Source organism: Lissotriton helveticus, chromosome 10, assembly GCF_964261635.1.
Source record: "Lissotriton helveticus chromosome 10, aLisHel1.1, whole genome shotgun sequence".
NCBI classification, from domain to species: Eukaryota; Metazoa; Chordata; class Amphibia; order Caudata; family Salamandridae; genus Lissotriton; species Lissotriton helveticus.
This window is the reverse complement of record NC_136071.1, coordinates 360,446,777-360,466,606: the sequence shown is the minus strand read 5'-3', so window position 1 is coordinate 360,466,606 and position 19,830 is coordinate 360,446,777. Positions and strand designations below refer to the sequence as shown.

The 19,830-nt window shown below is 45.3% G+C and overlaps 1 protein-coding gene across 4 annotated transcripts in view; it reads left to right on the top strand.

Moving 5' to 3' along the window:
* The window catches only part of LOC144783965 (aurora kinase B-A-like), a 69,894-nt gene extending 67,816 nt beyond the window's left edge, over positions 1-2,078 (top strand). For all 4 annotated transcript variants that reach the window (XM_078662693.1, XM_078662690.1, XM_078662692.1 and 1 more), the window contains exon 9: positions 1,728-2,078. In XM_078662693.1, the coding sequence (XP_078518819.1) occupies positions 1,728-1,898 (171 nt within the window). In that variant the 3' untranslated portion in view covers positions 1,899-2,078. The remainder of the gene's footprint in view (positions 1-1,727) is intronic.
* Positions 2,079-19,830: the final 17,752 nt, after the last annotated feature.

Genomic DNA, 19,830 nt, shown 5'->3' with positions numbered 1-19,830 from the left:
TTACATGCACATGCATTTATATAGCCATATGCATAGGCTCATTTCTGTCACAGTACATTTGGGGAGTTCTTCTCCCTGCTCTTATCTGTAGCATTGTTGGGGGTTTAATATCAGATGAAAACATGCAAGTTGCTTCATTTGTCTGAAACAATGTTTTTTCCACATCTCCCACCCAATTCCATAATCCTTGGCCAGCAAATTTAGCTGCACTCAAAAGGCGCACCTTGTGTAGACAGTTCCCCAGCTTTTCTGTATTAAGAGCTCCTTATGTTCAATCAAAATTATCCCGAGGTACTAAGTGTTGTATGGTGACCACATCGGACAAGATTACATTAGTGGACACCCTACAGCAAGACTGTAAGCAGTGATCACATCAGTGCATCAGACAGGGCTCCAGTAGTAATGCAAATAAGGACTAGATCTATCTGGTATGCCTACACGGGGTAATGCTAAACTGCCCTAGTTGCGAAGGCCCTGGCACCAAGGTTATAAGAGTAATAATCCTCCCCAGCACCACATGATTTAATATTCAAATATCCGCTTTATATTTTGGAAATTCAAAAAATTGTTTCCTACGGTAACCTTAGTAATTTACACTTTTACATTTTGGAATACATGTTAATTTGACCAAGCAAAAGCCTCTAATTTAGAAGGCTGAACATAGAGCTACTTGGAGATAGCCGGAGAACTACTACTAGCTCACAGGCTACTTATTCAATAAGCCTGGTGTAGATTTAACTGCTTCGGTGTTTTTTGGTACATCCGTGTGCTTTGAAAATGCCCTCTTTTCGTTTTTGTTCCCATTCATATCTATCCTCTCTCCATACTTGATACTTATGAGTTTCTAGCGCCACTTTTCTGCAAACATTCATGCTTCTTCTACCCTCCTTGTAAGTTTGTATTTATTTTCCTGAGTTTGAAAAACAAAATCTGCTGATCAGTACAGAGATTACTAACCTTTATGGGCTACATTATTTTCCAGTATGCGGTTATTAAACCTGCCTTTAAAATGTAAGTGCTTCTGCCAGTTTGTGTTATTGAAAGGTGCGAGTTGTGCTTGGGCTGTTGTACAGTCTTGTTAAAACATTTGCTGAAAAGCAGGAACTAAATTTGTGGTACTTACTTTGCATACTTCCTAGCCTCGCTAGCTGATAAGTGGAATTCATCGAGAGGCTGGTTATGGGGTGGGCGATGTAGCAGTGGGGGATTGAAGGCAAGCACACATAGAGTGGAGAAGAAACCAATCCAGAAACAAGTGCTGGAGCAATGCAGAGTTGGAGGTGTATTTGTGGACCGTCAGGAACGGGTGGCCAATACCAGAATGGCAAGTGCACGTGGGAGGAGTCTTAATGCACAGGCAGAGCAGTCAATGATTACCTAGACAAATTGTGCAGTGGGAAAAGAAAGTATTGAGTAGAGTGGGCACAGATGGTGGTATGGATGCCCTTTCTTAAGCAAAGGAAGCCCAAAGCAAAAGGGGATTTTGTGAGGTGACCTGCTGTGCTATATTAATACTTTGTTTTAAGGAACATATGTACGGAGAATAATTTTTTTATACTGATTATAACTTATACGGTTATTGGTTTTGTTGTGCTGATCAAATTTAGAGCGTATTATGCGATTAGCACAATTGTAAGGACTGTGGGCTATCTTATTTTCTGGCCAAATATTAGTACTAGGTGACTGTTATCATTGCTTAATTGTCTGACTTTTCTATATTTTCACAGGTGGATCTTAATTTCCCAGCCTTCGTTTCAGAAGGTGCCAAAGATTTGATATCCAGACTGTTGCGCCACAATCCTGCCCAGAGATTACCGCTGAAAAGTGTTCTCGAACACCCATGGGTCAAGGCAAATTCCCGCCGCGTGCTGCCTCCCGTGTACACTGCCAAGCCATAAGAACGAGCCATGCCTATTGTTGGCAGGATTTGTAAATAAGCGGATGCCTTGTGTTTTTTAAACCAATATTTAACTTCCTATATTTGTTGTCAGGTGTCTGTTTTGTGTCAGTTAGTCCATTTGTAAAAAAAATTCTCACTTATATAATTGAAGATATTAATAAACAATTTAATAAAGGGGGTCTTTGTTTTGAGGAAAGTTACTGATTTAGTTTGGGGCCTTTCATTTGGAAGTTGAGCTGGTCTCATTCTAGGTTCTGATGCTAGTTTATCAGTACTGGTGGGGTTCCTAGGATTGTGCTTTGACGCCCAAGACTTCCCAAAGCCCCCATCCTAATTTCAGCAGTTCAACACGTTTTATATGGGGGGCTGGGATGGTTTTATAACTAACTTTATTGTCCATTTCAATGAAATATGAAGCAAAATAATGTTTTCATCAGCCCAGGTTTCTGAATCCTTGTTATCAGAGGGTACATCACAAGCATTTAGGAAGCATTGGTGTTGTACATAGGATGTCGCTTGGATCTTGCTCCCTTACGATACCCCTCAAGGAGACCATGTGCACCTCCCAGGTCACAGCACAATCCTCCTGTAAAGGCCCCATATCTCATACCTGGGGTCAAGGACAGCTAGTCTACATGGACTATTTAAGGCAGGCTATTCATACACATATAGATGTTCAAAACCGTATATATGGTTCATTAATACAAAGTCTTTACTGTTAGGGAGTGCACTCTAAAGAAATGATCTATAAGCTTAGCTTGCATTAATGACACTGGTTCTGATATAAAACATTTCACATTTTGTAAAGTCGTAACAAATTGTTTCTGTTTATCTCTCATTATGTTACTTTATATGCAAATACGTGCAGAAGAATGGAAGCAAGTTTGGTGATTTTATTTAGAAGGCAAGTCATGTACCCAAACAATCTTTGTTAAACTTGGTAAAACAAATGGGTGTACGTCACAAAGTGCTACTAAATGATAGTGCAGTTTTGTGGGCATACTCAAAATACCATTTCTTCTGGATATTTCTAACTGCAGATTCTTCAGATTGGCTCCCCAGGCGTCAGACTGGATCTGCAAACTTTAAAGCAGTTCCTCTGCGTGATGATAGGTGGTGTCCTGTGGCTCCTAGCTGATTTATTTTCTGGAAGTAACATGCCTAGTTGCACCAAAACACCGCCCATGTGGGCTGTCAGTTTCTTTATTTTTGCACCTTCAGTCGTGGCTCGACCTTCACCGCTGTCTTTAGACTAGAATTGTCCTCTCCAATTGTACAGTATGCAAGGGAAATATCACTTTATCTCTTTCCCCAAGGTCTTGCTTACAAGGAAAAAGCTTCTTTCGCTGTTATGATGCAAAGGGCAGCTGAACTATTGGACTTACAACTCCCAATCATGGAAAGTTAAAGCGAATGCATTAACTGAAGTATTGCAAACTAGCAAGGCTCCAACTGAGCCAGTTACCCATCAATGAAGCACTTAATCACATCTATTTCGGGCCAAGCCCCGTTTCGTCCTGCCCATCAATAGACCAATTGCCCTGCGCCTGATCACCCTGCCTTTCAAATGCAACACCCCATTCTGGAGAGCCTGGTGGTCAAGCTTCCACCAGCAGGGTTTATCAAAACACTCCATAACACTCCTGATTGTGGGTACAAAGAAATCAAGACTTTAGACAAAATATACTCCTCCATGCCAAGTGCTCTTAAATTGGTCAATGCCAGCTGTCTCCTTGACTATATTCCCATTTGAGATACCGTGGTTCAGGGTTTACCAGCTGTTCCAGACTACTTTTTGGCATCTCTGATACAGACTATTCAGAATGGCTGCGATTGGCAACTTCTGTAATACATTTAGGACTGGACACAACTGAATGCTTGGGCACCAGTGTGTCTCTTTGCGATCCACAAGTTTAAGAGGGGACATCGAGGCATTTTTAATAAATACGACCGACTGATCCTACCTTTTTGGTGATAAAGCTGACTAGAGTGCTTGTAAGGGAGCAGATCCACAGCACGTTCTTTGGGCTGCGCTACCCCCAAGAGGTAGTTCTACCAGCAATTTCAACCTTTTCATAGTTACATTAAAGGTTTTCAGGTCTATCCATGCCAGACCTCCCTACACAGCTTTTTCGCTTTTGTGGCATAGGCTGCAATTCCCAGGGACCAGAAGGTCATCTGGAGTAATGTGCAGCTTGGTCTAGCCCCCCCCCCCCCCCCCCCTTCCAGCGGCTGGAATCACAATCCTCTGTACTGTGTCCTTGCTGACGGGCAGCCTCCCTGTCCGAGGCTGTAGCCAATATTACTCTCCAAGGGGGCAGGGCATCTTGACTGACAAGTGGGTCATTTTTTAGACCCCCACCGCACCTCTCACCATCTTAAGTCGGCTGACTGAGGAAAATTTGTTTGTATTTACAGGAGGAAGTGCAGGCCTTTCTGGCCAAAGAAGCCATAGAGGTGGCCCTGGCTTCATAAATGGGCACTTGTTGTTACTTCAACTATTTTATGTTGCGTAAGAAGGATGGAAGCCTCATCCTATTCTAGGCCTGAGCCCTCTCAATGCCACCCTGTGACATTAAAGATGCTCACCCTGGCCCAGGATTTGTCTGCCCTCAACCCTCAACAACATATGGTAGAGTTGGGCCTGCAGGGTGCTTATTTCCACATCCTGTCCTACTGCACTATAGGCACTACCTGCAGTTCAGTGTGTAATGAGCGTTTTTAGTTCAGTGCTCTCCTGTGGTCTCACCAGTGCCCCTTGGGTGTTCACAAAAGTTATGGTGGTCGCAGGGCATGTTTGTCTGTCATGGGTCCCGATCTTCCAATACCTCAAACTGCTGCTGAAAGCCGGCTTGCCCCAAAAATAGTCATCCATCTCCAGACTTTGGTGAACATCTTTGGGGTTCCCTATCAACTAGCTGATGTCACACTGACTCTTCTTTCGCATATGGCTCCCTTTCATCAGAATCCCTGTACCCTGCACACAGGTTAGCAATAGTCTAACAGGCAGCCAAATGCTCTTTCCTGGAAACAATAAACTAATCATTTGAATCCAATCTCACCCCTACTGTATATTGTTGGGTGTGTTCTGTCTATGCCTAACCGTCCAAATCAAACAGTTGTTTGTGGAGAAGAGAGGAAGGTCTTAACCAGAATTCAACTCGACAATTCCAGTGATGGCTGCTTCACTGTAAACAGTACACCCAACCACATTTAACGGTCAATTACCCAAAAAAATGTTTGATGAAAAAGAATGGCACCTCACGGGCGAACAACCCTCGGGGCCCTTGGCAGATGTTACCATTTTCCAGCCCCTATCTCATCATCGGTTGCCATTACTTCTCAAAAGAAACCGGAGAAAAGAGTGTCCAAAAGAGAAGAACCAAAAGTTTTGGTAAAAAAAGAACAGGTGCACAATAAAAGAATCAAGGACTCGCTCCTTGATGTGACAAATACTGTGATTAAAATCAACAGCTACACCAATAGCACAACTTTATTCATAGATTTGATGTAAACTGGAGAAATAAAAAGGCTGGTAGCTTAAAATCGCATACCACGACCTGTAGCCGACATGTTTCACTGCCTGATCAACTTTATGGCAGATTCATCAGGGCTCACCATACAGTCACTGCACCAGAGTTGGACATCATCCGTGTAGGAACTGTTGAGTTGAAAACATAACTTCAATTAAAAACCAATAGACCCGCACCTCACATTTATACTGTGTTCGCAATCCTTCCATGTAAATAGAAAACCTGTTACCCTTGCGCAGCCCCGTCCACTCGTACTGGCTGGCAATACTCTTTGCATATACTCCGGTGCACCAGTAGATTGTGCTGCGTGACTACACGGCGACCATGCACTGCCTTAGTGACAGACCACAACCACAGATAGGTGCCACCCCTATACACTGACATGTTCCTACCGCTCTACACCCTTTAAGGTAGATGCTGACCGCCACTCAACTTTATTGGTCTTACGTCAACCGCCATAAAAAAACGGCACTGGAAATGCAATAGGTCTCGTATTTGCTTGTTACAGCAACTGGTGTGAATGACGATGCCTTTTACCCATGTGTTATGGAGTGTATGTATGTGGCGTGTAATGGAAATTTGGGTTGGGTTGGAATTTAGTTGTGGATTTGTGTAGTTGGATTATGTGATGTGCAGTGGAATTATGTGGATAGTAATTATGTGGTATTGAGTGCTGGAATTATGTGGAGTGATAGTTTGTGTTGTGGTATGTAGTAGAGTTTGTGGTGTGCTGTTGAATTTTGTGGAAATCTGTGGTGTGGATGTATGTGGTGTGTTGTGTAATTGTGGTGTTGAATTATGTGATTTGGTGTCTAATTATGTGGTGTAGATAAATGTGTGGAATTAAATTGTGGCTTGGAACTATGGATAGTTTAGCCTTTTAGTGATTGAAAAAAACAAATTGGTAGGAGCTCCGCTCCAGATCTGTCTCTGGGTGTAAAAAAACTGAAAGAAAATGAAGAACCATGCAGTGAAACCGGTCACAAGGTGAAGAGTGAAAGAAGAACTTGGGCCATTTCCTGCTAGGATAACAGCATATTACTTGTATCTCAGTGGAAGAGGCTGCCATTACTGCCAACCAGAATACTAGGGTCTGTAGCATTACTACCCAGTTTTGTAAGGCTGGCAGCACAAAGCACCATTACCCAGCCTTTCAGGCCAGCAGCGCAAGACGTTACCATTAATTGTCAGAGTTCAGGCAGTGGACACACCACAACCATGCAGCACGGTGGAGTCTTCAGTACACACACTACTATTGTACCACTTTGGCCTGTAGGACAATTTCTCCTCACCAGCACATAGCACTACTAATGTTTCACATTGTTCCAGCCACAATCTGAACTAAAAGTTGCATGTTGGTTGGAAGAAGACTGCCCTATCAGTATTCCTATGTAGTCATGACAACGTTTTTACCGATGTCCAATTGTTGGCTGGTACAATATAAAACATAAAACGGCATAGTGCTACAGCCTTACAATATGTTATGTTCAATTGTGTCTACACTTTGTGCGTGGACATTAGTTTAATTGTATTCGGTTCTGGCTCAAAACTGGACTTTATACATCTAACTGAGCTCTGTGTAAGGTATGCAGTTCAGTTTAGTCACAAGCATACAAACGTTGGGGACAGCTGTCTCCAGCCGACTGCCCTAGAAGTCAGCACCCTTCAACATTTTTAAGGCGGTTGTCCAAGGGTAGGTGGTATCGCTTCTGCCCCCACTCCGGCATGAGTGAATCAAACTCACTTAGTGCAACAGAGGCAAAGGATGGAGCGGCGGCGCTGAGTGTCAGACGGCAGTCACGAGTGCTCAGAGGCAGCACAAGGTAGGATGAGAACTGCGCAGTGGCAGAGGTCTGGACCAGCAGATGTGCACTCATGGAATGTACACGTGAGGCGGCTTGTGTATGGGTTACAGCGTCACAGTAGTTGCTGCTCGGCAGGGTTGAGTACAATGACTGCCCTAGCCATGATGTACTTACTAGTATTAATGTCATTCAAACGACCCTCTGTAGGTTCTTACAGTAACGTAATTAATTCATTCGGGGGATGGGTTAGTGGCCGCCAGCTTGCAGCTGTCCTAGCAAAACACTAATTTAGTACCAGTTGTAGCAAGACTCCATCAAGCCCAGTCCCCCTTAAAAATAAGCCCAAAACCAAACTAATATCTCACCAAAAGAAGCCCAACTCGGGCGACATCCAAAATAGCAACAAAAAAAATACAAGCAACTGAGTGGGAGGCACGACGTGTGGGTAACCTAGCAGGAAACAAAGAAAACAAATAGTCCCTCCAAAGAACAGGTAAAGAAACATAGCGCAATGAGACCGTACGTAATCCGTGCTTCGTGGGAAGGAGTGGAAGAGAAAAAAGAGGGACAAAGAGACCGGACTGACCACTAGCAAGCAAAGATTTTTAAAGGACACTGACCTAGATAAATTAAATGTAATGGACGGAGTATAACCCCACAAACATATACAACAGGTCGCTAAGTGACATTGTAAGCACTATCATAGACATCTAGCTGCAGATTTCTTACCTTTACACTTTCAAAAGAATTTTCTTAGCAGTACCCCTGTGCACCAGTAAATGGTGTCTGCCGACTCCGTGTGATGTCCGCGTTGTCAATATAACTGCCACTAGCGTGTGGACGGCAGCTCTTTCCTTTCAGTGACAGCAATGCAGATCGGTCAGAGCTTACCCCCCTGTCATTTTTTTACACCCTGACTTTTTATTGACATCTTTTGGTGTACAAGGTATGTCTAGCAAGAAGACTGCAGGGTTTAAGCTGTGCAGCACCTGTCTCCACACCAGATCGGTCACGGACCCCCATTTTGTATGTCTCTGGTGTATGGCACGCAACCATGAGTTGTGCTCCCCTTGCCGGGTCATGGCACCGAAAGCTTTGAAAGGCGCGTTCCCTAAACCTACTCTCCGGCTGGCGACCGGTGCCTCAGAGGGCATCCTGTCGATCTGTCTCCATCACATTCCCTTTTGAGAGGAAGGTCCGAGCTCCGCTCCAGAGGATAGAAGTCCTCTTCCAAGTCATCACGGTCCGGTAAGAGGCATCAGAAAAAGCGCACAGAACCTTCGCATGCCAGGCCCCGCCCAGTTCCACAGGGCAAGTGCCTGGGTAGGTTCGGCATTTCCCTCCCTTTCTGGAAGAGACCCCTCCACAACTTAGTTCTATGAGACCATGTGCGTCATATTTAGGCAGCCTGACCCTGCCGGTGGGACCTCTGGCCCGGCAGGCTCAAATGAAGCAGTCCACGTGGGTTCCATACCTTTGGATCCAGCCATGGCCTCCTATCGGACCCGGGCTGGTAACATCTCCACCGTGACATTCGTAGAAGCTGCGTCTGCCGCCAAGGTCCTTGCCGGTGCCCACTGACTGCACCTCCCCAATCCTCATTGCAGACAACAGAGCCTGTCTGGAGTCCACCGAGACTGGAGCCATACGGCTCCAAAGTGTGTAACCTGTCATATCCTCAATGGTTAGGAATGGATGAGTAGGATTCGGGGGGGAGCAGGATCCCTTAGAAATTCCACAGCCTTAGGACATGGATGGGTATGAGGAGCTGGGTGATGCCAGTGGCATTGACACCTCCCTAGATTCTCACATTTTGTCTCCGACCCCCTCCTATCTGGCTACGGAGGAGGGAGGATCATTCTCTAAAGTGGTGTGTATGGATGTGGAGATCTTGGACCTGCCGCCCCCTACAGTGGCAGTCAAAACTAACGTTTTGACAGAGGTCCTGCAGCCTGGTGTCTCCACCTCGGAACCCTTACTGCCTTTCAATGAGGCCTTGATGGAGTTTCTCTTAGGCACCTGGTCCAGGCCCAGCAGAGGGACTCCTGTGAACAGAACGATTGCCTGCTGCCATCGCCCTGCACCGGGCGACTCAGCTATCCTCCCCACCCACCCCACAAAGATTAGTGAGTTCAAGCTTCCACTTCCTGTGGCGCGTTCCCTTCTGCACCCCAAGACAGGGAATCAAAGACTGGAAAACTTTGGGGAGAAAATGTTCTCTTTCCCCAGTCTAGAATTGCGGTCGGCGAACACCGCATGCTTTTTGGGCAGCTATTCCCATTCAATATGAGATACAGTTGCACAGGTGCTGCCCAGAGTCACGGAGTAGGACTGGAATCTACTTTCCCAAGCAATTTCAGACGGGACAGATGCAGTGAAGTTCACCATCCGATGTGGCTTGGACATTACAGACTCCCTGGGCAGAGCGATTTCCATGACTGTGGCCGTACATCACTACGCCTGGCTGAGGACGTCTGTTTTTTTTGGGGGATGTCCAGGCTAATCTTATGGTCTCTTCATAGACAAAGCAGATGCTGTGCTTTAGCGTTTCAAGGACTCCCAGGCTACGGCCAAGTCCTTGGGCCTCACCACAACATCCTGGCCTGTATCTGCTTTTTGATCGTTTCGTGACTATAGAAGGGGCTACCACCTGCGCCAACTCTATACCAGCCCAAAGGGCCCCACAAGTTCAACAGCCGCTGCGGGCCGTGGACATGGTTCACCTCGGCATTGAGCGTCCGGAGGCCAGATGTCGAGCCAAGTCACAACTCCCTTCCTCCACCGCAAAACCCTCCTAGTCCAATCCCTAAAGATCCTTTTACAACCAGTTGGTGGCAGAATAAGCCATCATCTCCACCGGTGGCAGGACTTCACCTCGAACAGGTCGTGTTGCAAATTGTCCGATGGGGCTACTCCCTCCCCTTCAAGACTTCCCCTCCATCCATACCTCCAGTTTACGATCGGCTGACTGAGGATCACCTTGCCCTTCTCTGAGGAAGTCAAAACTCTCTTGGCCAAGGGAGCTATAGAGAGGGTGCCCAGACCAGAAATAGGCTGTGGTTTTTACTCCCACTATTTTCTGGTCCCGAAGAGGATTGCCGCCTACACCCTATCCTCAACCTCTGAGCCCTCAACTACTTCCTCAAAAGGAGAAGTTCAAGATGCTCATCCTTGCTCAGGTCCTATCTGCCCTGGACCCAGGACACTGGATGGTAGCACTGGACTTGCAGGATGCCTATTTTCATGTCCCCGTCCTGCCTGCCCATTGTCGCTACCTGCTGTTTATGGTGGACTACAAGCACTTTCAGTTTGTCGTGCTCACCTTCGGCCTCACCAGTGCCCCTCGGGTATTCACCAAGGTGGTGGTTGAAGCCCATCTGCGGAGATCAGGGGTTATTTGTAAAGAGCGACAATTACCCGAAGGCATCAAGGCACTGTAGACTACCGTCCAGAGAACCATACTTAGCCTATAGGTGTTCAGGAAAAATTGTCAATAACGTATACAGTCAAGTCTCGAGTGCCTTCCTGAAAGGCATTGGTTGAGAGATAGCCCTAAAGCTTTGCGGGAGGGAGTTCCAAAGTTGGGACTAAAGAAGTGGGGTCCAATATCATGGAGGACGATTGGGTGTCACACTTCTGTTCGATTTTTAAGGATACAGTCATACCCGCAGTGCACCCCAGAGAAACGATGGGGAAGGTCTCTATGGAGTTCTCTGTAATGGAAATGATGGAGGGGATCACAAACCTCACAAATAAGGCCCAGATGGCATCCCCCCAGATTTATTCAAATCCAGACCACCATTTTGGGCCCCAATTCTGGCAGCGGTGGGAAACGCGGCAGCTGAAACGGGTTGCCCAAACTCATGGGGACTATCAACTATAGTACCAGTGTTCAAGAAAGGAGATAGGCCTATAGTTTATAGTTAGATTTCTATCTCCCTAATTGATTCCATAGTAAAAGTTTTAGGGGGTGTAGTACTTAAGAGGTTGACTACCTGGGCAGACGAGAAAGAGATCATCTCCGACATTCAGTACGGGTTTCGCCCAGGGCATTTAACCATGGCTCAATGCCTCAACCTGTATCTGATTTTGGGGAAATACACAATCTCACGTCCGGGGACTATTTACATGGCCTTCATGGACCTCTCGTCGGCCTTTGATTGTGTCAATCTGGGAAGGCTATGGCAGTCCATGGAGGCCATGGGGGTAGAGCAACACCTGGTGAACTTCCTAAAAGACCTACACAGAGACACACAGGCTAATGTTAGATATACTATGGATCTCAAGGTCACAAGAAATTTTAGTACCAGCCGGGGGGTCGGACAAGGGTGTATCCTGGCCCCCTTTCTGTTCAATTTATATATAAATGACCTTGAAGCCCTTTTAATCGAGACGGGGGCCGATTATCCCTATGTGGGACGGCGGGGATTGCCAGTTCTGCTTTATGCGGACGACGCCGTTCTGCTAGCACGCACTCCGAAAGGGCTACAAACACTATTGAATGCCTTCCACGAGTTTATGGCCAGCCGAGACCTCTCGATAAATAACACTAAATCTTTTGTGATGCAAGTGGACAAAGGATCCAAAAAGCAGCACCCATTTCGGGTAAACAACACCCGGGTACCAACCTGTACGACATTCTCATACCTGGGCGTCCTTTTAGATTACCAGCTCAATTGGACCCCCCTATTGAATAAGAAAAGGGGAGAATTTACAAGGGCAAACACAGCGCTCTTTGACTTCGCTGCGAGAATGGGTAACAGACCAGTGGCGGCCATGCTGAAGGTCTATCGAGCAAAGAGCATCTCGATAGCCAGTTATGGAAGTGATCTCTGGGGCTATAGTAACTTAGAGGGTTTGCAGGTGGTGGAAAATAAATTCTTAAAACAACTCTTGTGTGTACCTCAGGGGACTCCAAATATGTCTGTACATGAAGAGACCGACATGCCCTTCATTAGTGATATCCTGTCCCTGCGACCCTTTATTTTTTGGCTACAATGCTGGCTTAACAAACAGCTGGGCCTAACTCATAGCCTTTTAAGAGAGATACTGAGCCTAGATTGTATGTCCAAAATTCCATGGATGAAATACCTTAAAACTACTTTTAATAAGGAGGGTCGCCTGGATCTGTTTTTAAATCCGGCAGGAATCACTAGGAAGGACATAGCGCTCATTAAACAGTCATTCATAGCACGGAGAGTAATGGAAAGGGAGGAAAAGGACTTATTGAAACATGACGTGCGACTAAATCTGATGCTCAAAACAACGCCTGGTGTGGAACCATACTTATTATGGACATTACCAGCTTATGAGCGTTTTTTATTAATTAGGTTTAGGTTTAATTTGTTCCATCTTTTATTAGCAGTCCCAAGGGGTTGCCATAAAGGGTCAGTGTTAGCATCCTGTGGATGCGACAACCTGTCTCCACAGGATTTGCTGCACTTTATGTTTTTTGTAAATATTATGATTTCCCCAGGGCTCTTTACCTTAAACCTATTTTAAAAAAATTGAATTTTGTACAAGCACGTCCCTCACTACTCTATTTACAACTGTTAAACCACGATTGTATACCACATGTGGCAGCCTTTTTAAAAGTGTAGTGAAGCTTAGAAAATGTCTGGACAATTAGAACAGCACAAGCAACCGCTCGATTGATGCACCCTGTAACATGCAATAGCTAGTTTCTATATTTTTTAATCTTACGGAAAACTGTTATTTTAAACCGGTGTACTGTGTATTATGTAATTTAACTGAAAGTTTTTACTGTATTTAAATATTTGCACTTTTATGGTTTTGTACAACAAAAAAAAACCGAATAAAGTATTTTGAATGAATGAGTTCCAAAGTTTTCCCACAATTGAGAGTGCTCAGTCACCCCATTTCTTTTGGTTCTAGGTACCATTAGCTGATTTTGATGCGCTGATCGCAAGTTTCTCCCTGGACGATACCAGCAAAATATTTTTTGTTCTTGATGGGATGGGGAAGGAGAGAGGCTTATGCACTATGCAGAGTGATTTAACCAATGCGATTTCTGAAAGGAAGCCAATGTAAGAGGTTCCAGTCTTCCCCCCCCCCCCCCCCATCTCGACGACTGGTTGTTGAAGCCGGGCTTGTCCCAAGAAGTCGTCTCCCACCTCCGGACTATGGCGAACCTCCTGCATTCGCCGGGGTTCACTATCAACATGCCCAAGTCGCACCTGATTCACTCTCAGATGCTCCCTTTCGTTAGCTCGGTCTTGGAGGCGGTGCAGTTTCAGGCCTTCCGCCTGAACGGAAAGTCATGGATATTTAGGCTATGATACTGATGTTTCAGCCTCTATCCTGGATTTCAGTGAGTGACTCTGATGGTTTTGGGCCTCATGCTGGTGGACCATGGAAGATGGCACTTGTGGGTTATGCAGTGGGACCTGAAGTTCCAGTGGTCAACGCATCGGGGGGAATCTCACTGACCTGATTCCAATATCGGAGGACACTGCAAAAGACCTGCAGTGGAGGCTGACAAACTGCAATTGGGTCAAAGGCAGACCCTTCTCCCTTCCACATCCAAATTTCACCGTATTGTCAGATATGTCTCTTATGGGATGGGGCGGCTATCTGGGGGAGGTGGAGATCAGAGGACTCTGGTCTCCGGCAGATGCCAGGCTCCACATCCGCTTTGGGCACTCTGATTGGCACTGAAAGTTTTTTTTTTTTTTACCATCTATGAAGGGAAAGCTGGTTCAGGAGTTCACAAACAACACTACTGCCATGTGGTACGGCAACCAACAGAGCAGTGTGGGGTCGTAGACTTTGTCAAGAGGCCCTGCTTCTCTGGACTTGGCTGGAATAGGGCGATTCCCTGGTGGTTCAACATCTGGCTGGTACTCTGAACGCCAGAACTCAGCCTAAGGTGCCTTGCGGTTCACAAGTGGCGTCTCCATCTGGAGGTGGTACAAGCTCACTTTCAGCAGTGGGGAGAGCCTTTGTTAGATCTGTTGCCTCCGAGGGGGATGCACAATGTCAGCAGTTTTGCACGTTGGAGTTTCCAAGGCGACTCTTTCTCAGTGACGCTTTTCGTAGAGCGTGGAGCTTGGGCCTCCCATTAGCCTTTCTGCCCATACCACTCCTGCCCAGAGTGGTAAAGATCAGGAGCGACCAGGCACAAGTCATTCTTGTGGCTCTGGATTGGGCACAGAGAGTCTGGTATCCCAAACTTCTGGCTATAAGCATTGATCGTCCGACCGGCGGCACCCTCAGGAGTATCTTCTGTCTCAGCAGCAGGGGAGGGTCCTCCACCCGAACCTGTCCACTCTCCGCCATCTTGTGTGCAGATTGAGTAGCGACCGCTTTTGGCCTTCCTCCCGAAGTGTGCAAAATTATTCTGGCAGCCAGGCATCCCTCCACGAAATCGGTATACCGCTGTTGATGGAACATATTTTATAAATATTGTACACAAAGGTCTATCAACTCCTTATCTGGCTTTCTGTCAGATGTTCTCCTGTTTATCCTTTCTTAGGCCCAGCAAGGCTCTGCTCTGGGCACTCTGAAAGGCTACCTTTGGCCCTCTCCGCTTTTCTTTGGCTGCTAGATCAGCCTTCACTTGTTAAATTCTCACTGGTACAGAGATTTTTGAAGGGGTTAACCAACTTGTTTCACCCTTCTCCTTTTGTTCTGCCAAAGTGGGACCTTAATTTGGTCCTTACTTTCTTGATGTGTGCACTGTTTGAGCCGCTGCACAACTGCCTTCTACTGTTGCTCACTATCAAAACAGCCTTTTTGGTGGCAATCGCCTCTACCAGGAGAGTGAGCAAACTGCAGGCCCTCTCATCACAACCTCCTTACCGTCTTTCTGGACAAAGTAGTACCAAGAACTAGGGCATCTTTTCTGACCAAGGTTGTAACACCCTTCCACCTGGGAAAGTACATTACACTGCCCACTTTCTATGCACCTTCGCACCCTTCCAAAGAAGACGAGTGTCTGACCCAAAAAGAGTGTTATCATTTTCCTTTGATTGCACCAGAGTTCTGGGTGGATGACCAAATCTTTATAGGATACGTGGGAGCAAAGAAGGGGCATGCTGTTCAAAAGAGGACCTTCTCTCACTGGGTTATCCTCTGTATTAAAATTTGATACGCCTTCGCAAAGAAGCTGCCACCTGAAGTCCTGGGGCCAATTCCATCAGAGCGAAAGCAGCCACCACAGCCCTCCAGCGTGGAATTCCTATTGCTGATATCTGCCAACTGGCCACGTGGGCCTCTGCACACATTTGCCAGACACTATTGCCTGGAATCTCAAGTTCACAGGGAGGGCTTTTTTGGCCGCTCTGTTCTGAAGGATTTTCTGGTCTAAAACTTTTCTGCTGTCCACCCTCTGGGGAAGGTATTGCTTGGGTATCTGTTCAAAGGCAAGGAATTTGCAGCTAGATGTCTCTATCAGATGGGCAAGTTACTTGTCTTCGGTAACACCTTAACTGAAAGACATGATCTAGCTGCAGATTCCTTGCCAACCTACCCATCCTTCCCGTACTGCGGACTTGTTTTTAGTGTCGGGAATGTTCCCCTTCAGCGTCCTAGCTGTCTTTTTTTTTAACACACCACTTCATGGCTCAGTGTGCCTGTGATGTATTCCTATAGGTTCTGTATCGATCCCCCTGTTCCTGACCCTGTTCTGGTTAACAAATTAACTAGCAGCCATCCCATGATGCAGAAACCGTTATCTGATTAAGCCACACCACGGCACAGGAACGCGTTATCTGATTAGGTCATAACGCTTGCCATCTAATTAGGCAAGCAATATTCCTCCAGCCCCTGATAAGGCATACGGAGTTCCCAAAACAAATCAAACCTATGACAACCTGGGAAAATCCCTGCGGCCATTGTTTTGATTTCACCGAGAACTTCAGTAAAAGAATGTGCTAACGACCCGTTCGTATGACATCCTTCTTGACGTATCTATGTCCATCCTTACGTCAATCTCGGCACCTTACAGGTATAAATATTACCGATATTGCCTTAAGCAAACACACGCGGTGGTGACGAGATCGGAGCAGCGAGACTTGCCGAAGGAGCCTAGCACAGAGCGGACCCCGCTGGCGCTGCCCCGCCTTCCTGACGCGCTGAGAACGAGACGCTGCTTTCTCCTGCCGAGAAATCCAGCTCCGGCGCTTCCAAGCAGCCCTTGCAGGCAGCCTGGAATATCGAGACCAAAGACGAGAGATACCATCCCTCAACCATCCTAGATCTCAGGTACAGAACTGAATAACCCCTTGCAGATAATTCTTGAGTCAGTCACTTGGCAAAACAAACTTAACTTAAACTGCTACTTTCTATTCCCGCCCACGTATTAGGCTTAGGTCAGGTACACTGGGGTAGGCGTAGTAAGAAACACCAGTTGAGTACGATTAGTCGTATGTATGTATCTATTTTATCCATTTTAAACCACCATATGGCTTAGAAACCATATAAATGTTTTTACAGTATTATTTTATACTTCTGCTTTTATTGTATGCACTTTACTTAACCATAAGTATTGCGATAATATCGATCCATTTCTCTTGTACGAGAAAAGAGACTGATCAATAAATAACATCTTTTATTGAACACGCCCGTCTCTTCCTTTTCTCTACAATCTGGTGAAACTAAGAATGCACGTACTGACTGAGTAAAATAAGTTGTCTTTTGTTTTCACACGACTCTAGAGATACACTCTTGATTAGGGGAGAGCAAAGTTGTCATGTTCTATGGTTGTCAGAAACTAAATCCCTTCTTGTCTATCCAGGGAGGTTCAACTCCTCCTTGCCTATTCGAGAAAGTTTCTAGTGAACTCTGAGCTAGCTGGCAAACCCAAACCTTAAGTCTAATATCGACAATAGAAGACCTAGTTAACGTCTGGTCTAGGCCTATACTATTGAAGGTATTATTCCAATGCGCAGAGCCTATTGGGATAATAGGAACTACACTACATGGCGCCCAACGTTTGGAAAGGCGATAAAACTAACGCAAGACATTAGAGTAACTCAGTCGTGCTTTTTCACACAGAACCCCTTTTTTCCATAATACTCCAAAGACGTCTGGAGTGGGTGAAAGGTAATATCCGCCAAACCGCGCAGGAGGAAACTCCTATGTATGGTTCTTGGTTCAATCAACGTTGAAGGATACACTGTTCCAAAATATTGTGCATCTAATCTTTGTTAACATAAGAAACCTGATCTGCAAACAAACGGAAAAACCTTCCTGTCGGTAAAAGGGTAGACAGTGAAGAAGAAAGAGAGACAGCTAGAATAGCAGCTGAACTCGTAGCAGCTGATAATACTATGCAAGAAGCAGACCCGGAGATAATACTCATCCCGGTCAATATAAGGAAATTTGTAACTTTAAAACTTATAGAAAATGGACTGACACCTAGAGGTGGCACAGTCATATTCGTAATAGAGGCACACGAATATCGGCAGACAGAGGTGTTCTATTCATGGATACACTTTCCAGCAGCAAACGCTGTAACAAAGCACTTCCACTATTACAAAACAGAGGAACCTCCTAATGAGTACACTCCTTTCGAGGAGGTGGAAGTACCACTTAAATTCCAAGAGCACCTGCTCTTGTTTAATGGCGCCCTAAAACATAATAATCACATCACCAGGCTCGGTCCATTAGGTAGACCAGGAGCAACATGGCCGGTCCTAGCCGGATACACACCACATCCAGACATCGAAAGAATGTCTGCAGCAGATCTTTTAATACAACTAAAACACTTAATAAAAATACATAGACAATTAGTCCAATATGTAATGTGGACTTCAACAATCCAACCAGCAATTAAAATTCCACAGCTGACCCCTCATCAGGGGAACACAAATAAAATTACACCACAGAACATACAGTCCTGCCTAGGTAAAGTACCAGCTAAACGGGAACAAATACCATTCTGGTTAGCACAAAAAATCACCCATAGAGGCGGTGTTTCCAGACACCACCCCGTTAGAAAAACACAGGATTCTGACTATCTGTCTTCCAATGGGAATCGCACCACACGTGGAGGACTGTGACACTTGGGGTACAGTCTTTGCTTCCATTTACACAAAAACGCATGGTGTTCCATCCATCTCGGTAATACCAGATGTGCTAAAACAAATTCAAGATGAATACGGTCCAGAACCCGCTTTAACTCTCGGTATGAAATTACTAAAAGACTTCAAGCAGGTCTCGGCAATACTATTAGCCAACATAAAGGGAGAAGCAGCAAACGTGGCGATCCGCCAAAGGTTAAAAGAGACAGATATAGCAGACCAACCAGCTGAAATTGCCAGAATTATAGAAAAATCCTATGAGGAACTAGGTAGAGATAGTTTAGGTGGAATACCAGTAAAACCCCAACTGATTGAAAGTCCTGAAAAAGTATTTTTTTTAAATAATTTAACAACACAAAAAAAGAGCTGGGATGGAAACAAACAATCCAATCCTAAAGAAAAGAAATTCCAGTCCAGAGGAAGGTCTCCTCGGCGGAGAGAAAGATCTCCGAACCAAGGACGCAGGTCTCCCCAAAGTGAGCCCTCTGGGAAAAAATACAATCTTAGAAATAGGGATAGTATAAAGAAGCCTGATAGATATCAAGAAATTGATACACGTCCCTCTCAATCTTTTCAGACTTCCTCACAGAAATCGGAAAGAAGAGGACGATCAGAACACAGGGAAGAGCACGTCCAGTCCAAAGACAAGGAACCTGCTCATCTAAATAAGAAATTACAATTTCCAAAAAAGAAGGTAGCCAGTATTAAAGTAATCAACAATGCCGAGAATACTGAGGACACAACTGAAAAACGGAGAATGGGCTCAGACAATGCTAGACAGCGCAGCAGAAGTGAGCATAGCTCGCAAAGTCCTTATGATTCATCTGGAGACAGTGGACACGAATGAATACCTTCAAGTGGAAACTGCAGACACCAGAGTTAGCAAACCTCACAAAATATATGAAATAACTTTACGTATAGAAGGGGATAAGACAAGAAAAATAAGGGGCCTATTTTGGGATAATCTCTCCAAGGGCTATGACATCCTTCTAGCTGAAAAAGACTGGCCACCAGAGTTTGTCAGGGAGTGCCCACATGGCGAAGAAATAATTATGCCTGCCTTCTCAAATAATATTCCAATTCATAAAAAATACACACCTGCTAGAAAATGGGCAGTAGCTCAAGCTCCTGCTTTATATAAAAATCATGTAGGATGGGATGAGGACTCTCCTCCTCATAAAATCCAGTTAAAATCACAACCTACTGCACAGAGACAGTACCCAATTAAGCAAGAAGCTAAAAAACAGGTAAAAGAGATCCTAGATCAACTTGAATACCAGGGGGTGATTGAAACTTGCACCTCACAAATGAACAACCCTTTGTTTCCTGTCTCCAAACCAGACAACTCATATTGTCTAGTTTTGGATTACAGACACCTTAACTCATGTTGCAAAACTTTTGCAGTGCAAAACTCGCATAGTGCTGCACTAATGAATAACATAGTGCGCAAAAAATACAAAACAACATTAGACATCTCTAATGGATTCTTTTGTCAGAATATAGCACCAGAGTGCAGATACTTGTCCGCGTTCTCAATAAATGGCGCT